At 52.6% G+C, this 20,466-nt stretch overlaps 1 protein-coding gene across 4 annotated transcripts in view; it reads left to right on the forward strand.

Annotated features, from left to right (window-relative positions):
• The window catches only part of SULF1 (sulfatase 1), a 29,565-nt gene extending 14,845 nt beyond the window's left edge, over positions 1-14,720 (forward strand). The window contains exons 5-19 of one of the 4 annotated variants that reach the window (XM_054394642.1): positions 3,933-4,083; positions 4,942-5,117; positions 5,810-5,938; positions 6,175-6,231; positions 7,300-7,429; positions 7,759-7,975; positions 8,865-9,108; positions 9,882-9,978; positions 10,062-10,156; positions 10,559-10,624; positions 11,106-11,278; positions 11,935-12,077; positions 12,166-12,289; positions 13,105-13,138; positions 13,963-13,993. In XM_054394642.1, coding sequence (XP_054250617.1) covers positions 3,933-4,083; positions 4,942-5,117; positions 5,810-5,938; positions 6,175-6,231; positions 7,300-7,429; positions 7,759-7,975; positions 8,865-9,108; positions 9,882-9,978; positions 10,062-10,156; positions 10,559-10,624; positions 11,106-11,278; positions 11,935-12,077; positions 12,166-12,289; positions 13,105-13,138; positions 13,963-13,993 — 1,867 coding nt within the window. Of the gene's footprint in view, positions 1-3,932; positions 4,084-4,941; positions 5,118-5,809; positions 5,939-6,174; positions 6,232-7,299; positions 7,430-7,758; positions 7,976-8,864; positions 9,109-9,881; positions 9,979-10,061; positions 10,157-10,558; positions 10,625-11,105; positions 11,279-11,934; positions 12,078-12,165; positions 12,290-13,104; positions 13,139-13,962 lie in introns of all 4 variants that reach the window. The other 3 variants (XM_054394641.1, XM_054394643.1, XM_054394644.1) reach the window with 3 other exon arrangements.
• Positions 14,721-20,466: the final 5,746 nt, after the last annotated feature.

Below are 20,466 nucleotides of genomic sequence, written 5' to 3' on the forward strand. Positions count from 1 at the left end.
CTGATCGATACTCACAGAGTGGGTGTCAGGAGGATGGGGCCAGGCTTTGTTCAATGGTGCTCAGTGACAGGACAAGGGGTGAGAAGCACAAACTGGAACATCAGAAGCTCCATCTGAACATGAGGAGGAACTTCTGTAATTTAAAGGTGCTGGAGCCCTGGAGCAGGCTGCCTAGATAGGTGATGGAGTCTCCATCTTTGTAGACATTCCAGACCCACCTGGATGTATTCCTGTGTGACCTTCTTCGGCTGCTTCTGCCTTGGCAGGTGGGGGGGACCTCTCCAGAGGTCCCTTCCAACCCCTGCCATTCTGTGATTCTGTCTTTCTTTGGCCATGCTTGCTCCTTTTGGAGGAGAGAATGACATCTGTGACCATGACTAAAGCAGGGAAGCTCTTTTCTTCCTGGGAAGTTGTGGGAGATTAAAAGGTCAGCATTTGGCTGTGTAAGGGCAGCTCCTGACAATACCCTGAAAATATGTAGGCATAGGTCAGGATCTGCAGGCAGGGTATTGCTTCCTTGCCTGCCTCTCAGCAAAGAGCTTCCTGGGCTTCAAGCAGCGGAGGACACTGAGAGCAGACCCAGCCTCCTGGGGCTTGTGAGGGCTCCAGGTCTGTTCAGGTACAGGCAGAGTCCCCAGGCTGCCACCAGACTGCATTTCTAAACAGGCTTCCTCTTTACAACAAACCCCAGAGTCCTGCATTCTGTCCTAGAACTGAAACCAGCTCCAGATGAAAATCTGAGAAGTCCTGGGTTCCACACCTGACTCAACCTTGACTATTCAGGGCCCTGTCCCTCAAAGGGAGGTGTGATGGAAGCTTTCTCTTGCCCTTCTGTCTGCCACAGACACCTAGGCCACTCTTCATTTCTGCTTGCACAAAGCCTTTGCAGCTCTTTCCACAGGGAACACACCTTAATGAAATATTTTTCCTGGGTTGTTCATTGATCTGGCCTCTGAAAATGAGGAGGGATCAGCTCCATCACACAGCAGGAAAGCTCCTTGGGCTCCAGATTGCATCTTGGGCACTGCAGCAGCCCCCAGGCAGGGATGCTCAGTGCAGTTAGGTTAAGTGCAAGGAGTAGCAGTTACTGCATAAACTGATCCCTAGCTGGGGCCAGCCAGAGATTCACTGCTCCTGGCACATGGTTAAACATTAGTGAGTTGGTACTCAGCTGAGCCTCTGCTTGTCTTCTGGTGGTGTTGGATCCTTGGCAACCTTCTTGCACAGAGTTTTCTCTCCAGTGACCTCAAGAGCTCCTGGCTGGGTTGTTGTGGTTCCTTTTGCACTCACTGACTGCATGTGTTAGAGTTCAGTCTGCAGACTGAGGAATGAGACAAGCTGAAGATAAACTGCCAATTTGGGTGGCTGAGGCCTCCAAACAACTGATTTCTCCAGCAACACGCTCCACAAGATAGCAGAGGTTGGGTTCCCACAGCAATATTTGGCGCCCCCAACGAAAACAGCACAAGAACAATAAACCCTCTCCTGCCAAGAGCTGTGTAACTTGAATGTTTAACCCTTAGGTTTTCTTCCTTGGTGGTCAAGGCCCATTTGACTCTCCTCCTTCCTGACCTTGGGTGACAGCCACCTGACCTTGGGTTCTGTTTTTAGAGATGTAGTTGCTGGATCAAGTTTCTGTGACGCCTGCCTCCAACAGCCATGGGAAATGGGGTCAGGAGCTGCTTGCTGGCTTTACAAACCCAGCTGCAAGGTTATGCCTACAAACCAGGGATTAGGAGAGCCTGTCAGCCACATGTGAGGAGAAGCTGGGGCTGAAAGGACAACAGCTGAAGCTGACCTTACCTTGTTTGATGTTTCCTTGCTGCCACTTGACTGAAATATCACCTTCAGAAATTTAAGCAACCCAGGAACCAAAAGTTTGTGCAGAAGAGTTTTATCCACTTGCATTTAGGAAGAGGAGAGCAGCTAAGGCAGGAGATGCTCCAGCCCAGGGAGAGTCCTGCCCCCAGATGTGCTGCTGCTTGATCTCATTTCCCCAGTTCTCAATGTGGAAAGAAGAAAATCAAAGCAATGCAGACCCAAAGTCCCTAAGATTTATGACAATCCCAAAGGAAGCTGAGGAACCATCGCTGGCTCAGCCCTGTGCTCAGCACAGACCTGCAGCAAGGGCAGGAGGAGCCTTAAGGGACAAGGAGGGTGAGGATGTGATCAGTGGTTAATGGTTAGTTGGCAGTAACCCTCCCACCCGCTCCAGCTGAAGGCATCACACAGACCATATGGGAGCAGCTGACACTTTATTGGGTTTAAGTGTCCCTTCTCCCTCCCACTCTCCCACCTCTCCTCTCCTGGCAACCTATCCTGATCCTGGCACACGAACCTATTTCTGGGAGTTTATGCTGGCTTTGTCCCCATCAAGAGTGATCTGTTCCCTGCAAACAAACCATCCTGGGTCATGTCTCCATCTGTGCCATGGCAGGGAATGGGGCTGGAGAGAATGTGCTGGATGAAAACAGTGGCCAGGTGAAGGACATCCCTTGCTGGGGAGCAGGGCTGCTGGAGCTTTGGATGTGCTGGTGTTACATGTGGAGCTATGGCACATGTGGGCATGGCTCTCTAGGTGTCCCTGGCAGCTGTTGCAGAAGAATCTTATTCCATCAGACAGCTGAGCAGGAAAAGTGACTCCAAGAAGGCAGTGTTCACCCCAGAATTCAGCTCTGTTTCACTAGTTTGGGGAGTTTTTAACCCAGGAAGAGGGCAGATGGATGTGAGGGCAGCAGCAGGTCCCTAGCCTGGCAAGCAGTGGCACTCTCCTGGCTTCTGTGAGGCACAGCACAGAGGTTACTCAGGGAGCACAGGCAGGCTGTCACTCCTCCTCTGCTCCACATTCCTCCATCAGCCCCTGGCACTGCATTTGTCACAGAAGGTCCTGCTCCCTGAATTGCCTAGGTGGAGAACTGTGCTCACTTCCTGCCTGCTGCATTTCTCACCCCCAAAAATTCAAAGTGCATTTGGAAAGTGTCGGTGAAAGGCTTCAACCTCTCTGCTCAAGCCCTGAGTGCTGCTCTCAGTGGTGATCAGTTATGTGGAGGAGGCTTCTGAGAGTGGCCTGGGAAGAGGGGAGTGGAGCCTGCCCCAGCAGCTGGCTCTCCTTCCTGGCACAGGGGCAGCCTGTCACAACCACCCCAGCCTTCCATGCTGGGGGCATCTGGGAGCCTGCTGGAGCAAGGCTGGGAAAATGCTGCTCAGCCAAAGCCCAGCTCCTCATGGGGAAGCTTCCTGCCTGACAGACTTGCCAAGGAAACAGAGGGAGGCTTGCACTGGACATGTCCTTCTCTGACAACCTGCCCAGTGCCTGATAGGTGACCAGAACTCCTCAGAGCTATTCCCTCAAGGTTCAGGGCTCCCTTGATCCACCTGTCAGATCTGCTGGCCAGCCAACAACCATCAGGACTGTGCTCCTGGGCTCAATTCTGCTCTTTCTAGGCAAAGCCTGGATTCTGGAAGCCTTCGAGAAGGATCCTGCTCATATGTAGCTGAAACCAATGTGGGACAGGGGTTTTGCCTGGCTTCCCTTCCCTACCTGCTTGTCATGTCTCCTGGGTGTGAGCAGAGGATGGATGGACAGCTGCTGCACCCTGCATGGCTCTGGCCTCCCTCATCTCCCTGCTTGTCTGTGGGGGCTGCACCTTTCAGATGAGCAGTTTCAGTGATCATTTTGTGGCATGTTCCAAGTATCATGCCGGGTCTGGCAGTGGTCTTTGGGCTGATTAGAAAGCTCAGAGAGCAAGTTAAAAAGTGTTGAGGATGGGATGTGCCAAGCAATGAAGCTTGGAAACCACTGAAAGTGATGCCTGTTGGCATTAGAAACAGCAGTGAGCTGGGATTTGACTTCTGGCTGGTCCTGTCTCAGGGGAGTCTCCTTCCTCTGATGCCTGTGGTGTGACTTTTCAGACTCTTGCTCTTCCTCTCAGCACTCCCAGCTATAACTATGCCCCCAACATGGACAAGCACTGGATCATGCAGTACACGGGGCCCATGCTGCCCATCCACATGGAGTTCACAAACGTCCTGCAGCGCAAGCGGCTCCAGACTCTGATGTCTGTGGATGACTCCATGGAGAGGGTGAGTTCAAGAAGCTGCTGTGGTTATCATCATAACAAAATTAGCTACACCGAATTAATTGCTCCTTTGCCTTCACCAGCCACAGCCCAGGGACAGCCCAGGGCTACAGAGAGTGACTCAGCACATCCCCAGCAGAAATGAGTTCTGGCTCCTTGCTTGCTCCTGTGAGCCACTGAGGGAATCAGCTGCTGGGCCTGCCCCAAAGCCTGGCACTGGCAGGAGCTGCATCACCTGCAGGCACACATGGGCAGCACAGGTGCACACACCACAGCCCCTCAGGTGTCAGCCTGCTGGTGTCTGCAGAGCTTGGCCCTGCAGCCTCAGCTCATGAGGGTAACCTGAGCCATGAGCTGGGAGGTGCACTTTGCATGGCTTTTTATTCCAGAATCAGGCAGCATGACCAAAGATCTTCCCCCAGAGAGACTTCTTTAAACTTTAATAAAAATTTACAGCCTTTTCCCAAGGCCATGGCTGCAAGCAATGAGAAAGCTGTGGCCTAACACAGTAAATCAAAGCTGAGCACCACTTGCCCCAGAGCTGCAGCTTCCTTCCCAAGCTGCATTTGGGTGCACGCTGGACATCCTAGTTCAGCAACAGCAGTGCTACCAAGCTGTCCTGTTCCAGTTTTCTGCACCTATTTAATTCTTCTCCTATCTGTCAAATCTGAAACTGAATGTGTTGATTGTTTTAGCAGCATAGTAAAGACAAGATGTGAAGATGTCCATCCCCAGAGCAGCCTCACTGAGGTCCTCTTGAGTTCTGTGGCTGGCAGGGGGTGAAATGTTGGCTCCCTGTGGCTGTGCACAAAGCTCCTTTTCCTGCCTTTCAGTGTGGGTGTTCTCCTCTGCTGTGTTGCAGTTACACCAGATGCTTGCAGAGATGGGAGAGCTGGACAACACCTACATCATTTACACTGCTGACCATGGCTACCACATCGGGCAGTTCGGGCTGGTCAAGGGCAAGTCCATGCCCTATGACTTCGATATTCGAGTGCCCTTCTTCATCCGTGGCCCCAGCGTGGAGCCAGGATCAGTGTGAGTCCCCCCTGGCTCTGGCACAGCGGCTGGACCTAAACTAGAACATTTCCAAGAGCATGCAATGGTCACCTTGTCCAGCTTCATGCAATAATAGATTCATAGAATGGTTTGGGTTGGAAAAACCCTCTGAGATCGGAGTCCCATCAACCCAACACCACCATGGCCACCAAACCATGTCCCCAGGTGCCATGGTTTCTTGTACACCTCCAGGGATGGGGACTCCACTAGCTCCCTGGGCAGCCTGTTCATCTCAGAGAGGCTGCCCCATTATTGCAGAGCCATGAGTCTTACCAAGAGCTTTCTTTTTCCATGCCATGAGTTATAGTGCAGATGAAGGAACTGTACAGCCTGTAGTCCTGCAGGGTAGAGCTTTGGAATTTGATTTTAAAATGGGGGTGCTCACCTTCTGGTTGAGCAGGATGGATGGGGTCATGTCAGTGAGATAAGGGCAGTGTGGCTACTGCAGCTCCTTGTTTCGTTGTGCCCAGCCCTCGGTGGTGACAATCCCCAGTGCTGGCCTGCTGGTCCCAGCTGGAGACTTCAAAGGGCATTTTCTAAACTTAGCACTCGTGTGGAGCTTTCCATCTTCAAAGCCCTGACAACCATCAATTGCCACTCCATTCCCAAGAGAATGTGGAGACCTCCACATGGAGCACATGACAACTGTGACCTTTTCTGTTGTATTGCAGAGTGCCTCAGATAGTTCTCAACATTGACCTTGCTCCAACAATTCTGGATATAGCAGGGCTTGACACACCCCCAGATATGGATGGCAAATCTGTCCTGAAGCTTCTGGACTTGGAGAGACCAGGGAACAGGTGGGTCCCTGCATGGTGGGGGGGTTAGGCAGTTCAGAAGCAAGCAGTAAATGAACACCTGAGCAGGAAAAGAGATCCTGAGAGGGGAGTGGTGCTGTACCAATGAGCACAGCATGGGTGTGGGAGGAGGCTCTGCATGAGGTGTGCTGGGGTAGAGCTGCTTGCTAAGGGGTGAACTGGAAGGAGCAGCAGTGCTGCAGAGGGGCCTGCAGTGACTCTGGCTGCTCTGCTTTCAGGTTCCGCACAAACAAGAAGCCCAAAGTCTGGCGCGACACATTTCTGGTGGAGAGAGGGTAAGTGCCAGAGGGAAGCCTGGGCAGAGCCTGCCTGCTGGGCACCTGGGACATGCTTTCCTCCCTGCTGCCTCCCCTTGCTTGCTATGGTCAGCAAAGCAGTACATTCTGCAAGCAAACCTGACTCCTGTCCCAGTTCCCCACCCCTGGCTCTACAGGCTGCTGTGCTCTGCAGACACCTGAGCGCCTGCTTTGGTGCTGACTCTTCAGGCCTGTGCCTCCCCTGGCTCCCACACTGCCCCTGTGCCCACCCATGACAGCCTCTGGCTCCTGTGCTTACCAGACCTCTGCTTCAGCCCCAGCCATGCACAGCTCTCTTGCCCACTGATGCTGTGCTTCCCATCACACACAGTTCCAGCTAAGTCTTGTGTGCACAGGAGATTGCTGCCTGGGGCTGCCCCACTGTCCCTGGCACCTCTTCACTCCCTCTCACCTTGCCAGTCACTGCTGTCAGCATTTTCTCTGGGTAAAGATTTTTCAGTAGGTTCCTCACAGCTCTTTACGGCTTGACAGAGCATGGGAACCTTGTGTGATGTAGGACACAAGGGTCCATGGGCAGCACAGCTGTAAGATCTGGGATGTCAGAAGATGTCAGATGATAGAAGACACAAGGTTAGGGAAGGTGACAGAATGCCAGGCTGAAAGGGACCTCAAAGATCATCAGGTCCAACCTTTCCTGGGAAAAGCACAGTCTGGATAAGAAGGCTCAGCACTCTGACCAGACCAATCTTTAAAGTGTCCAGGGTTGGGTTCTCCACCACTTCCCCGGGGAGATGATTTCAATGGCTGATTGTCCTCATTGGGAGAAATCTTCCCATGTCTAATCAGAATCTCCCCAGGGGTAGCTTGTGCCCAGTGCTCCTCACCTTGCCCATGAGCCTCTTTGTGAGGAGAGTCTCCACCTACTGGACCATGGTGAGAAGGTCTCCAAGCTATCACAGGAATTTTCTGGCCTCCTGATTGCCTAGGACATCAAATCTTCCAGCAGCTTTGCTTTTCCCATGAAATTCCTTATCTCCAGAGTTTAGCAGAATGTGTCTAAAATACTGAACTTTCATTTTTATACAGCAAGCTCTTACGCAAGAAGGAGGAGGGCAGCAAAAGCACTCAGCAGTCCAACCAGCTGCCAAAATACGAGAGGGTGAAAGAGCTGTGCCAACAAGCCAGGTACCAGACAGCCTGTGAGCAACCAGGACAGGTAAGCCACCAGCAGCCTGCTCAGAGCTGGCTTTGCCCTGCTCCTCTGGGGATGTGTTTAGTCTGGATGCTCCTGATTTATGGAACATTTCTGGCTGGGCTGTTGGGGGGTTTGTGCAGGTTTGCAGTGGTTTCATTCAGGCTCATGTCTGCCTGGCATGTGAGGGGTGTTGAGAAGAATGAGTGTGTTTAGCCCCTGAGATGTTTCCCCTCTCAGTTTGTTATGTAAGGGACTGATGAGTTTCTAAATCAATTTGCTTGCCTTGGTTCACAACCGAGCAGCAGGGGTGGGAACAGCTGCTGAGACACCTTTGCTTCTCTGGCTCTCAGAAGTGGCAGTGCACAGAGGATGCTTCTGGAAAGCTTCGAATCCACAAGTGCAAGGTGCCAGGGGACGTCCTGGCCATCAGGAAGAGGACCCGCAGCGTCCACTCGCGGGGCTACAGCAGCAAGGACAAGGACTGCAGCTGTGGGGACAGCGATTACCGCAGTAGCAGGGCCCAGAGGAAGAGCCAAAGACAGTTCCTGAAGAATCCCAGTGCTCAGAGTAAGTCACCACCCTCCTCAGGCAAGGAGCAGGGCAAGTGGCCAGCAGCGGGTCCACTAAGCACACCCCTAATCGGTTCCGCTTAATTGCCTCGGTAACAGCCCCACTGTGATAGCACAGGATACCCCGGTGAGCGGCAGGCAGGGTGAGGGGCAGGCTCTGTCCCAGAGCTGGTGCTCTGGCGATGCTCTGGTGACACCTACCGCGGTGCCCAGGCATGGCAAGGCGGTGGCACTGCTCTGGGCTGAGGTGGCCGGGATGGGGGCCTCTTGGCGAGGTGGACACGGATCTCACTGTCCGCTGATGGCCCGTGGACGGCCGGGGCAGGGGCTGCTCCCGGACCGAGCCTCTGCTCTGCTGGGACCCGGCCCGGGACAGCAAGGTGGCAGCGGCCTCTGGTGGGGCTGCAGGGGAGGCACCGGAGGGCTCGGGGCAGGTTTAGGGTTGTTCCTGCACTAGGATGCTGGTGTACTGCACTCTCTCAGGCACTTGATGAATGAGTGACAACACCAGAGGTGGTTAACATGCCAGGAACTGTGCCCCATCTGACCCTATAAATCTCCCTGCAGGATTTTGTTGAGGACTAATCTGGTTACAGAGCAGACAGCTGCTTTCAGCTGGGTTGCTCTTCAGGATGGATGTCTTCATGAACTGGACTGGGCAGCCCGTCTCCACCTGACAGCAGGCAGGCAATGGAAATTTCCTGCTACTCAGGACTGTGGGCCCTGGCGTACCAAAAAACATCACTAAATACTTCTCTATAAAGCCACAGGGAGAAATGAAGCTGGTTTTAGAGAGGACTCTTGCTCTTTGGGTGTGGTGTGTGGTGTTGCTGGCCATGTACTGATGTAGATGTACTGCAGCTGGCAGTGTTCCTTGCTCTGCCCAGGGTACAAGCCTCGCTTCGTGCACACACGCCAGACCCGCTCGCTGTCAGTGGAGTTCGAGGGGCAGATCTACGACATCAGCCTGGAGGAGGAAGAACTGCAGGTGCTGAGGGCCAGGAGCATCACCAAGCGTCACAGTGCGGCCAGGGATGGAGCAGAGGAAGCTGGGGGTGCTGCGGGTGACAGGATGGTGGCTGATGGCACCGAGGCTGTAGGTCACCCCAGCTCCGTCCGCGTGACACACAAGTACGGCTGCCTTGGCTGGGGGCTCCCTCCTTTCCTCACTGCAGTCTCCCTCTCCACCTTTCCAATGGCTCTGTAGTCCCTACGTGTCAGAACTCAAAGCCATCACTGCAAATTTCAGATGCTCCTGGGCTGTGTGTGTCAGTGAGCAGAATCCTCCCCTGTAGTGGGGTCAACTCCAATGGGCAATGTGGAGCTCTGGAATCTGGAGGGGGTTCCCTCTCAGTCACCTCCTTGGCCTTTTGCTGGGTGGTTTTTCCCTCTTGGTAGAGCCTTTTTCACACCCTGCTGTGAACAGCTTTGTCATTGCTCCTCTCTGTAACCAGCTGGCTTCTGTTCAACCATTTGTTTGAACTCTTTTCTCTTAGATTCTTACTGATCTTCACTGATTCCATTGATCTTTAGCCCATCAGCTGAATGTTCTGGTCTGCACTGGTTTCATACCTGGAAGCTGAGTTCCATTCCTGTTGGCAAGAGGAAGAGGTTTCTCAGCAGCTGGTGGTTAGATAAGAGATGGCAACTTTGGTTAACCAGAGCCTTTCTATTCTGAACAGATCTTTATTCCAGGGTCAGTTCCATTCCTGATTGGATTAAGGATCTCCAGGATGGCATTGCCAGGGCATTTCTGCTCAGCAGGCCCAGGTCATCTGTCATGGAGGAGAAGACCTTGTACATTAACAAAGAATTGATCAGCAATGTGTGAAGAAACAGATATGGGCAGGCAGCTGGGAAACCACTGACTTTGTTCTCCCTGTTTGTTAACCTCCTGGCTGCAGATGTTTTATCCTTCCCAACGACACCATCCACTGTGAGAGGGAGCTGTACCAGTCTGCCAGAGCCTGGAAGGACCACAAGGCTTACATCGACAAGGAGGTGAGAGGAAGCTGACCCCGACAGAAGCCTTTGCACCGCTGCCTTCTCAGAGAACCATTAATGCTTGGAAATGTTCTCTGCAGATTGAAGCTCTCCAGGACAAAATTAAGAACCTGAGGGAGGTTAGAGGACACCTCAAAAGGAGAAAACCAGACGAATGTGATTGCAGCAAGCAGAGGTAAGAGAAGTGGCACCCAGCCCAGACTGCTGCACACACTGTTGGGGCTTGCACGTTTCCTAAGGCCTTTTGAAATGGAGAAGAAAGACCAGAAGCTTTGCTGGTACTTCTGCCCACTGTGGGTACTCATTTCAGTCAGAACCCTTTGAAGAGTAGAAGCTTCTAGGAGCAGCAATATTCACCTTTTAAGATTGATTTGTTTGTATTTGACTAATATCTGCCCCAGCTGTGGTGTTGCCATCAGCCAGCACAGGGTCTCTCACAAATTCTTTCACTGCAGTGACCATTGCAGGTCATTCTCTGCGGTCCCTGAAGAAACCCTCACAGGTTGCATGTTTCTGCTTTGCTTCTGTGTTCAAAATAGTTTCATCAGATGCTAATTCCTCATCGTTTCCCCTGTAGCTACTACAACAAGGAGAAAGGTGTAAAGGCCCAAGAGAAGCTCAAGAGCCATCTTCATCCTTTCAAGTAAGATTGCTACTGTCCCCTCAGGCTCTCAGCTGGCTTTTTGGGGGCTGGAGGATTATACTCTTGGATGCCCAGGTGTTTTTTGTGGAGAGGGGAAGGGAGGAGGGGAGGGAAGCAAAAGATCCCATGGAACTGGCTCTGACAGGGAACTTCCAGCAGCTTTGGACAGGCTTGTGAAGCTTTATGGATAATAATTTTAAACCCATTGATAGACAATAGATTAAATGAATCGTTTCAGCAGCTGATTGATCTCATGATTGTTAAAATGCCCCAGGTGAACCTAAATGTAGGAGGACATCATTTCCCATGCTGGCTGGAAATGGGAAATGCCATTTCCATGCCCACCTTCTCCTGCCAGGTGGGGTGGGAGCTGAGCAAGCAGAAGGGCATCTTGGGGTCCCCTCCTCATCAGAATGGCAGAAACTGTGGAGATGCCAGTGCTGCTGTGAGCCCTGCCCAGCCCAGCCCCCTCTCTGAACAGGGAAGCAGCACAGGAGGTGGATGGCAAAGTGCAGCTGTTCAAGGAGAACCGCAGAAGGAAGAAGGAGAGGAAGGGGAAGAAGCGGCAGAAGAAGGGCGACGAGTGCAGCCTGCCTGGGCTGACCTGCTTCACCCACGACAACAACCACTGGCAGACAGCCCCCTTCTGGAACTGTGAGTTTTGTGCCCACCTGCTGTGCCACACAGCCCCAGGCCATGCCTTCAGAGCCTGGTGCTGAAGAGCTGGCCCCTGGTGCTGCTGGTGCTCTGCAGTGGGAAGGAGACCACCAGCTGAGAGCTGGGGATTGGTCCATAGCTTGTGCAGATGAAGTGACCCTGACAGGCTGAGTGCTAAACTCTGAAACCAGAGGGAACTGCCTCTGAAACAGGCTCTGGTAAACAGCCACTGAGACTCCTGCCAGCTCTTGGAGATGGCCAGAGAGGTGGCAGGGCTTTATACTGCGTTTCTGCTTCTAAAGGATGAGTTTCTTCTTCCAGCTGCCATGAGCTTTCTGGGGACTTGACCTTTGATGTTGTCAGGGACTTCAGCACATTGAAGGTCTATTTTAGCTATACCTTTTTGCTTTCAAATTTGTACCACCAATGACTTCCTGTGAAGAAATTGCAGACACTCCCTTACAAATTCTTGCCATTAGTCCCATTCTTTCCTCAGCTGTTGGTAAGCATCACCTTAACAGCATTTATTTTGTGTTAGATGAGACCCTAACACTTCAAATTGATTTTTACTTTTTAATTGATGCAAGTTTCAGCAGCAGAGACACACCTGCTGTTTTCCACTGCAACCCACAAGGCTGTTTCTCTGCTTGCAGTGGGCTCCTTCTGTGCCTGCACAAGCTCCAACAACAACACTTACTGGTGCCTGAGGACAGTCAACGACACCCACAACTTCCTTTTCTGTGAGTTTGCCACAGGCTTCTTGGAGTATTTTGACATGAACACTGATCCCTATCAGGTAAAGCCCCTTCCCTGCCACAGAATGCAGCTCACCACCCCCCAGGTGTCTTGCTGTCTGCTAACAGAAGCCCTTCTCCCCTGCCCAGCTGACCAACACGGTGCACACGGTGGAGCGTGGCATCCTGAACCAGCTGCACCTGCAGCTGATGGAGCTGAGGAGCTGCCAGGGTTACAAGCAGTGCAACCCCAGGCCCAAGGGACTGGAAACAGGTACAGCAAAAATACTCTTTCCATGTTATGTGGAGTTGATTTTTTTTTTTTTTCCAATCTGGGACAAGTCTGGAAGGATGCACAGCCACCAGCCTGCACACCACACAGCCAGGAAGCTTCTCCATCAGCTCACGCAGGTTGCTCTGGACAGAGCCCAATGGCAGACTGCAGGAAGGTGGCCCTGTGAGTGGCACTAAGCTGTCCCCAGCAGATGCAGATCTTCCACAGCCATCATCTTTTTCTCTTGCAGGGTTTATTGGGTTAGTTTTCACTCCTGGTAGCAGGGCAGGTGATAGATCTTGTGTTCATCCCCATTTCTGCCTGTCCACCTGGACAATCTCAGGCTCTGCACCACACTGAGACTGAATTTGCCAACTCTTACCCCTCTGGCTCCAAGCAAAGCTGTTTGGTTTCATCCTTGCAGCAGGCTCTGAGCAGAGAAACAGCTGCTGTTCATACTTCCTAACTCTGCAAGTCACTGCTTTTAAACTTGGTTGGTTGGAGATTGTCCTTTTTTTCACAGGAACTTTCCCTCCTGCATCATTTGTGGTGCTGCACCTCTGTGTCCCTGCTCAGCTACAGATGAGTCTCTCTTTCACCACCTCTGATGGGTTCACCCCTTTAGGAAAAGGGTGGGGTTCAGTTTCTTTGTGCAAGACCTGCAGGAGATCTCTGTTGGCCTACAGCTCTATCTTTATGTAACCCAGTCCATTTCTTTCTAGGAGTTAGCTGCTGTGCATGGAACACTTCATTGTGAATGATTTTGCCAGTTCTAAACACTAACAAAAGTTACTCTTTGTATTTTCCTATATCAGGAAATAAAGATGGAGGAAGCTATGACCCACACAGGTATCCACACTTTTTTATTCTCCTCAGCAGCGTCTTTCCAAATAATTGCATGACCCAGCCCTTTCCAACTAATGTCCATGTCCTGCCCTGCTGCCCACCTCACAGCTCTCCATGCATGCTCTAACACCTCAACACCAGCGTGGCCACTGGGGTTAGCTCCACCATCCTGCACTTAACGTAGTGAGGCCTCACACAGCTCATCCTCCATGCCTGTGTCTCTGAGATGTGCACACTGGGAAAGCCACACACAGAGTCACTGCTTCAGGATTGTTGTCCTGCTGTTGGGTTGATCTGGAACAGGCTGGCTTGGGCAGGGGGTTTTCTGGTTTCTTTAGGAAGTGTCTGCAGCTGCTTTTGAAACATGAACCAAATGTGCTCAGAGAGCTTCCTGAGGTATCCAGAGAGCCTAATCATGGAATGGTTTGGGCTGGAAGGGACCTTAAGGTTGTTCTAGGAAGAGCATCCCCTGCTGTGGGCAGGGAGACCTCCTGCTAGACCAGGTTGACTTTGACCACTGCCAGGCTTGGGGCCTCCACAGCTTCTCTGAGCAATCTGTTCCAGCACCTCACCACTTTGTGGGAAACAATTTCTCATTGAATCAGACCTATTTTGCTCTTTTTCACCCAGTGCAAGGATACAGCAGAAGGCAGGGAGGTTCTTGCCGTGTGCTGAGCAGGAGCTGTGAGCATCCCAGGGTCCCTGGTGTCACCAGAGGTGTGGTCAGCTCACCCTCTGGACCACGGTGCTGCCAAGTGAGCTGGAGGCTGCTCTGCTTTCCTCTGAAGCTGGCACTGACCACTGGGCCTTGTTCTGTCTCTCCACAGAGGACAGTTATGGGACGGATGGGAAGGTTAAGCTTCCCGGAGCCACCGGCAACAGGAACTGGCACGGCCTGGAGGCGTTGTACAGTGTGAACCGGAGCGGCCCCGGGCACAGCCCCGGGCACGGGCACAGGCCTAGCCTGGCTGCCTGGACTCATGACCTGAAGGATGTAGATAGGATGTTTGCACTGCTGCATGGTGACGACCAGAGAACCACCGCAGGAGAGGCCTCCTGGGAGATGACTTCTGCTGAGGGCCCAAGCGGGCAGCCCGCGGGGGAGCCTGGGATGCCAGCTGGACCCATGGGGCTGGCCTCCAGTGGGGGCACCTCCAGCCAGAGCAGGAAACTGGAACTGCACAACAATAGTGCTGAGAGCTATGGCATGGGAGCTGTGCTCTGGAGGGACAATCCCCACACTGGGACAGGGGCAGGGGAGCTGGACTGGGAACGCTTGCAGCTGGACTTCAGCGGGAACGGGCTGCTGGAGCTGGAGTCCCGGCACAGCTTCATGCTGCAACCCATCAGTGTTCCTCAGGACAGTGACACCTGGGGGGATGTATTTGAAGACCAAATGTATCTTCCTGTGAAGTCTGATGAAGCCCTTGTTCACCAGGCTGTGAACACTTCCATGAGGGATCCATCCCTCAGCACCCAGAAACCAGGAACCTTCTTGGCAGACAGAGAGCACAGTCCTGCAGGGGAAGCTTCCCAGATCTCACCTGCAGAAGGCAGCGCCTTGGCTCCGCTCTCCTTGGACTAGCTCAAGCTCTAAACCCTTCCATGTCTTCTCCTTTTGCTCCTTAGCAAGCTAACAAAGGTCCTGGTGATAGCTGGCATCCCATGTTCCTTGCAGCCAAGGTTTGAGCCCAGCTCAGGGTTCGGCTGTGTGCAGATGTTCTGTTCACACACAGAGCCCCTCCCCACTGGGCACCAAAGCTCCAGCCAGGAGTGGACTGGGACAGAAACTTCCACAGGTAGCAGCACAGGCTCTGAAACTCAGCTCTGCTTCCTTTGAGAGGCTGCTCAAACCATCCTAGCACCACTGAATGTCTCTTTCCACCCAATCCACCTGCAGAATGTCTTTTCCATAACTTATTTTAACCACTGGAAGTCCCCAATGCCAGGTGTGGGAGGAGAATGCACTTTTGAAGCCCAATAGCCCAGAGCTCACTGGTCGCTCTCACACCTTCAGTCCTCTGAGCCTGCTCACAGGCTCCTGTCACTGTGAAACCAGAGACTGGGAAGAGTTATCAGCCTGGAGTGTTGCGACAGACACATTGGGTGCTGTCTGAGCAAAACCATTGCATCTTTTGGTTGCTTTAATTGGTGCCCAATTAAAGGGTGTGACCAACAACCACAGGCTGTAGGAGCTCTTGAAGTTGGATCCTTTCCCTGCAATTGATATTTTCTGTAGCAAGAATCCAGCAGGGGTGTTGATGATCTTTCGTTTGCTCATGCAGGTAGAGAGATTCCCATCAGCAATGTTCTTCTCACCACAGCTGGGCTGTATCCCCAAGCCACACCTTGAAAGCATCATTATCATGCTGAAAGCCAAGCTCCCTCTGGACGGGCACTAAAGGGAATGACAAAATCCTGCCAGTGTTACCTTACTTTGGCTACAAAAGGCACCTGAAGTAAAACCCAGATCATTTTTGTTGTTGTATCAAAACTCTCTCTTCAATTTGCCCAGCCATTAACTGCTACAAGGTGTGATACAAAGATGACACTGAAAAATCTGTATTGCTCCACCTTCCTCCTCTTCCCTTACTGCTTGCTGAACCTCCAAACAGCTGCAGAGACAACCCCCCCACACCCCCCCCGAGACAGCTGCAACTCCAGTGCCCCACTCCTGGGGGATTCCTGCTGCCACAGGGCACTCAGTGCAGCATTTCTGGCTCCACAGGCACTGCAAGCTCAACTTCCAGCATGGAGGTTGTGCTTTAAGCTAAAATGTCTTTATAAAGGAGATTCTTTCAGTAGGAGTTTACTGATTTGGAGAAGCAGCCTCCTGCTGGACTCTCTACCTGTGCTGTAGGTCCTGGCTCTCTCTGTGTGCCAGGGGTGACTGACAGACAAGCCTATTTATGGGGGTGAGTGATGCTCTGTGTGCAGAGGGGTGCAGTCTCCAGGATACAAACTGTGTTTTTAAACCTTGTACAGTATTTCCCTGATACTTTTATAGAACAATTCTGGATTCAGGAAAGTCTAGAAGCAATATTTCTTGAAATAAAAAGTGTTTTACTCTACCTGCTTCAGAGCAGTGCAGACGACTCCTGTGTCCTGCTGCCGCCAGCAGTGGGCAATGGAACAGTGCCCTACCCGCTGCCAGGCCTGAATTGCCCCTGGGGATGCTCAGTAATACCTGGGCTTGAGCCACATGCTGACTTAACTCCCACTAATTAATTATTCTGATCCCCTCCCCCTGAAAGCTCCCCCATGGAGCTGCCAGGCACAAAGGCTGATGCAAGCCCCTGCTCAGCCTCTCTCCCTGCCCTCGGAGCTCTTCAGCAGCTCATTTCTGCGTGGTCCCATCAACCCCCAGTAGGATGCAGTGGTCACCAAGTCCAGGGCAAGGAGTTGGCTGTGCCAGCTCCAAGGCCCAAGCCCTCTTCTCGTGCTCCAGGCTGCAGAGCAGCCCCCTGCCCCCACTCTGTCCCCTCTTAGGAAGCACACAGCCAGGATATGCAATCACTTTATTTCCAAAGGTCAAGTATTCCAGAGTTGGCTTTGGGAACAGCTGCTCACCAGAGCTGCTGCCACCAGGCTCCATTCACTGAGGACTTACACAGCTGGAAAATTAGCCTGAGCTCTGCTGAGAAACAACCACCACTGAGAGTGTCCCACCCAGGAGCCTGCAGAGTGCAACAAGCAGGGCACAGCCCCACAGGGCTGCTGGCAGCATGGCACAGCCCCCCAGGCTGGCACACCCCACACCTTCACACTCTGCCCCTTTCTCATTAAGGAGGTTTGTAAGAGCTGCACCCTTGGGGGTGCCCTCACTGCTCACCCTGTTTGGGACAGATCTGCCTGCAGGCAAGGGCAAAACCTCCCCCCAGGGGGGCAGGAAGGGCTCTGAGGAGAGCCTCCACTCAGCCCTGGCCTAACTCCACAATTCCTTTTTTTTTTTTTTGAACAAAACTCAATTTAGGATCATTCTGCACATTTGTTTTGAACTTTCCCTTCATGTTTTCAAGTATGGAGTTTGTTGAAGAGGTAGAACTCCTGCCCTCCTTCTTGAGTTGGAGGTGGACCTCTTGGTGCTACTGAGGGCACAGACACCTCCTCTGCACGAGCAGTCCAGCCATAGCACAACCAGGAATTACCTTACAGAATCCAAAAGTTTTGTCTTCGTATTTCAAACCCAAACCCCTCTGTTTAAACCTAAACATTCCTATTTCAGATGTGAATCCTCAATTTCATTCCAAGACTGCCTGGTTAAGGTGTCCCAGAAGATAGCCTCATGTTTCTTGCCATTGACCCCCAACCTCTGGGGAGTCCAGAACTGTGCTACAGCAGGAGCAGATCTCTGTGGCCTGGGCCAAATCCTGCCCTGCCCCCTGGAAGGACTTTCCCTCAGCACAGCTTGGCAGGGAGTTGCCTGGCAGGACCTGCAAGCACTGTGCTGGAGCAGCCCAGGCTCTGAGCACAAAGCCAGCCCTGGCACACCTCCAGCACCTGGGGTATGCCATGGTGAACACATCACCAACACTTCAGTACCCATTAGCACCACAGTGCTGTTCAGTCACTTGTCCCAGGATCATGGAGCTGGCTCACCCTGCCTCGAGGTGAGCAATGCTTTGGATGCTTTTTGTAGCCCTTCATGAATTCCACAGGTTTTCACTGATACAGGACAAGGTTGTGACAACTGAGACAGAAAAGTGAAGACAGTACAGGATACAGGAGGGACAAGGCAGGATGGGGCTGGGCTAAGCAAACACCTGTCTCATGGTGCTTGGAACCAAGAGAGGTTTGGGGCTACTTTGGACTTGCAGAGCTGTGTGTGTCTGAATGGCTGCACTGAACAGAGCATTTGCTGAGCTGAAGGACTGGAGGGAAGCTGCTAAAAGCTGCAGCTCCCTGTGGCTGTGGGACACGGATGGTGTTTGCTGTCCTCCTCTGGTGTGTTTTCATGGAAGGGACATGGGAAATGCCCTTCCTGCAGCTCAGGTGGCCCTCAAGCCTTCAGCCACATCATGACATGGCTTAGTGATGCTCAAAGAACACTCACACAAGCCCTGGCCATGCCTGGCCCCCACATTGCCACTCTCTACCACGTTTACACAGAACCCCTCTGTTATTTGCAAACCAAGATGGTACAGGGAGGAAAGGAAGCTCTAATGCTACACCAGAGAACAAATCTACCACCACCATCCCAATTGTCCAGCTTCTAAGCACTCTAAAAGATAAAAATGTCTCTGACCTCAAGTCCCAGCCATGGAGAACAGGAGGTGTGTAGATACAGGCCTAGCTCTGTGGGACAAACACTGCCCAAAGCAATGCCAACCACAGCCCAGGTACACCTCATGTTTGAAAGCACCACAGATGAGTGGTTCAGCTGGGGGCATCCAGCCCCTGCAGCACAGCATCTCCCCTGCTGTTAGAGAAGCCATAGGAAGAGACAAGTCTGGCTAGGAAACACCTTGGCTTTGCTCTCTGAAAGCAGTGGTGGTGCCCAGAGTATAAAAGGTCAACAAGCACCTGACAGCACCTGGTTCACACACACCTGCTAAAGACATCACTGTCCAAGCCAAGGTACTGGCCCAGTTCTTCAGCCCCACCAGGGGACTGGTGAAGCTGGGAATCTGGCTCCAGGAGAGCAGTAAGACACTTTGGACCTGTTTATGATCAGCCAGATGTCAACAGAACACTACACAGAGCTGTGGTGTTACACAGAACACACAGTAAGGCAGCAGGGATTGAGGTCTTTGGGGGTGACCCCACCAGGACAGCCCAGCAGGGGCTGGCCCCTCCCAGCCATGCTGCAAGCCATGTGAGACCTGAGCCTCCAGGTCCACGTTCTGTGGGAGGGTACAGTGTGAGCAGTCTCCTGGATTCAAGGTCAGGAAGTTGTCCTCATAATGCAGCTCTTCAGCCAGAAAATCTCCCACCAGTGAGTGCAGCAAGAGCCAGAACAGCTCCTGAGCCTGCCCAAAAGGCTCTGAGTCTGAATGGTGCTTCCATGCAATATTTGATCAGCTCAAGTAGGATAAATCAAGAGCTAAACCAGGACTAACTCTGCTCAGAACCCTGTCCAACTTCTGCTCTTTCTCATTTATTTTCATACAAGCTCTCCACCTGGCAAAACCCAAACCTGACAGTCAGAGTCCTCTCAGCAGACTGCTTTTAGTTTCCTAAACCTCTAAGGTTTTCCCTGCAGGGTATAAGACAGCCTTGACTTCCCAGTGTCCATCTGAAGCCATGCCCTGCCCTTGGAGACATCAAGAGCAGCTCACAAGCATGGCACTACAAAGCCTCCAGAGCCAGAAAGGAGATGCCAAGCACACCTCCTGGGGAAACAACACTGCAAGAGTTTGAACTAGAAACAGGAGAAACAGAAGCAGGAGGGGCTGAGGTTCCGAGCCAGCACCTCTTGCCCAGCTGCCTCCAGTGCTGGGGAGCACAGCCTGTCACCCATTTCTGATGAACAGGGCTCTGAAGATGCTGAGGGGCCTGGAACATCTCTGTAAGATGCAACGGCTGAGAGCCCTGAGGCTGTTGAGCCTGAAGAAGAGCAGCCCCAGAGGGGATCTGAGCAATGCCCAGCAAGAGATAAAAGGGTGGGGGGGCAAGAGGATGGGGCCAGACTCTTCTCAGTGGTGCCCAGCAACAGGACAAGGGGTAACAGGCACAAACTGGATCCCAGGAGGTTCCATCTGAAGATGAGGAAAAACCTCTTTCCAGAGCCCTGGAGCAGGCTGCCCAATGAGGTTGTGTCATCTCCTCTGGAGAGCTTCCAGACCCCCCTGTCCATTGTGCTCCTGGGCAAGCTGCTGCAGGTGCCCTGCTGGAGCAGGGGCTTGGACTGGATGATCTCCAGAGGTCCCTTCCAGTAAAGCTCTACCTGGTTGTGTCAGTCTTCAGAGATAGTAGGGGTTTGGTGCTAGTGACACCCAAGTGACACTGCAGGAACAGGCCCCTGTCTGCCCTGGGGTGAGGGAGTGCAGCTGTGGGCTGGCTCTGAAGTGTATCACCCCAGGCATGGTGCTTGACCAGCCCCTGCATGTTGTGACGCAGGACCACATCCACCCAGCACCCACTGACAGGATGAGGGCATCACAACTCAGCCTTTGTTACCTGATGCACAACCTCTGTATGGCTTTACAGGTGACTGGCAGCACTTTGCTCCTGGTCTTCTCTGCCACGCTGAAGGCTGAGGACAGCCCCTGCCCGACTGGAGTGCAGCAATGCCCCTAAAAGCAAACCTTGGCCTGGCTCTGCTGCACAAACCATCCCCACCAGTTGCATAGTTGAAATATGTTGTGCTTTGTAGCAGAACTCACAGTAAC

The sequence above is a fragment of the Indicator indicator genome, chromosome 31 (genome assembly GCF_027791375.1).
Source record: "Indicator indicator isolate 239-I01 chromosome 31, UM_Iind_1.1, whole genome shotgun sequence".
Classification (NCBI taxonomy): domain Eukaryota; kingdom Metazoa; phylum Chordata; class Aves; order Piciformes; family Indicatoridae; genus Indicator; species Indicator indicator.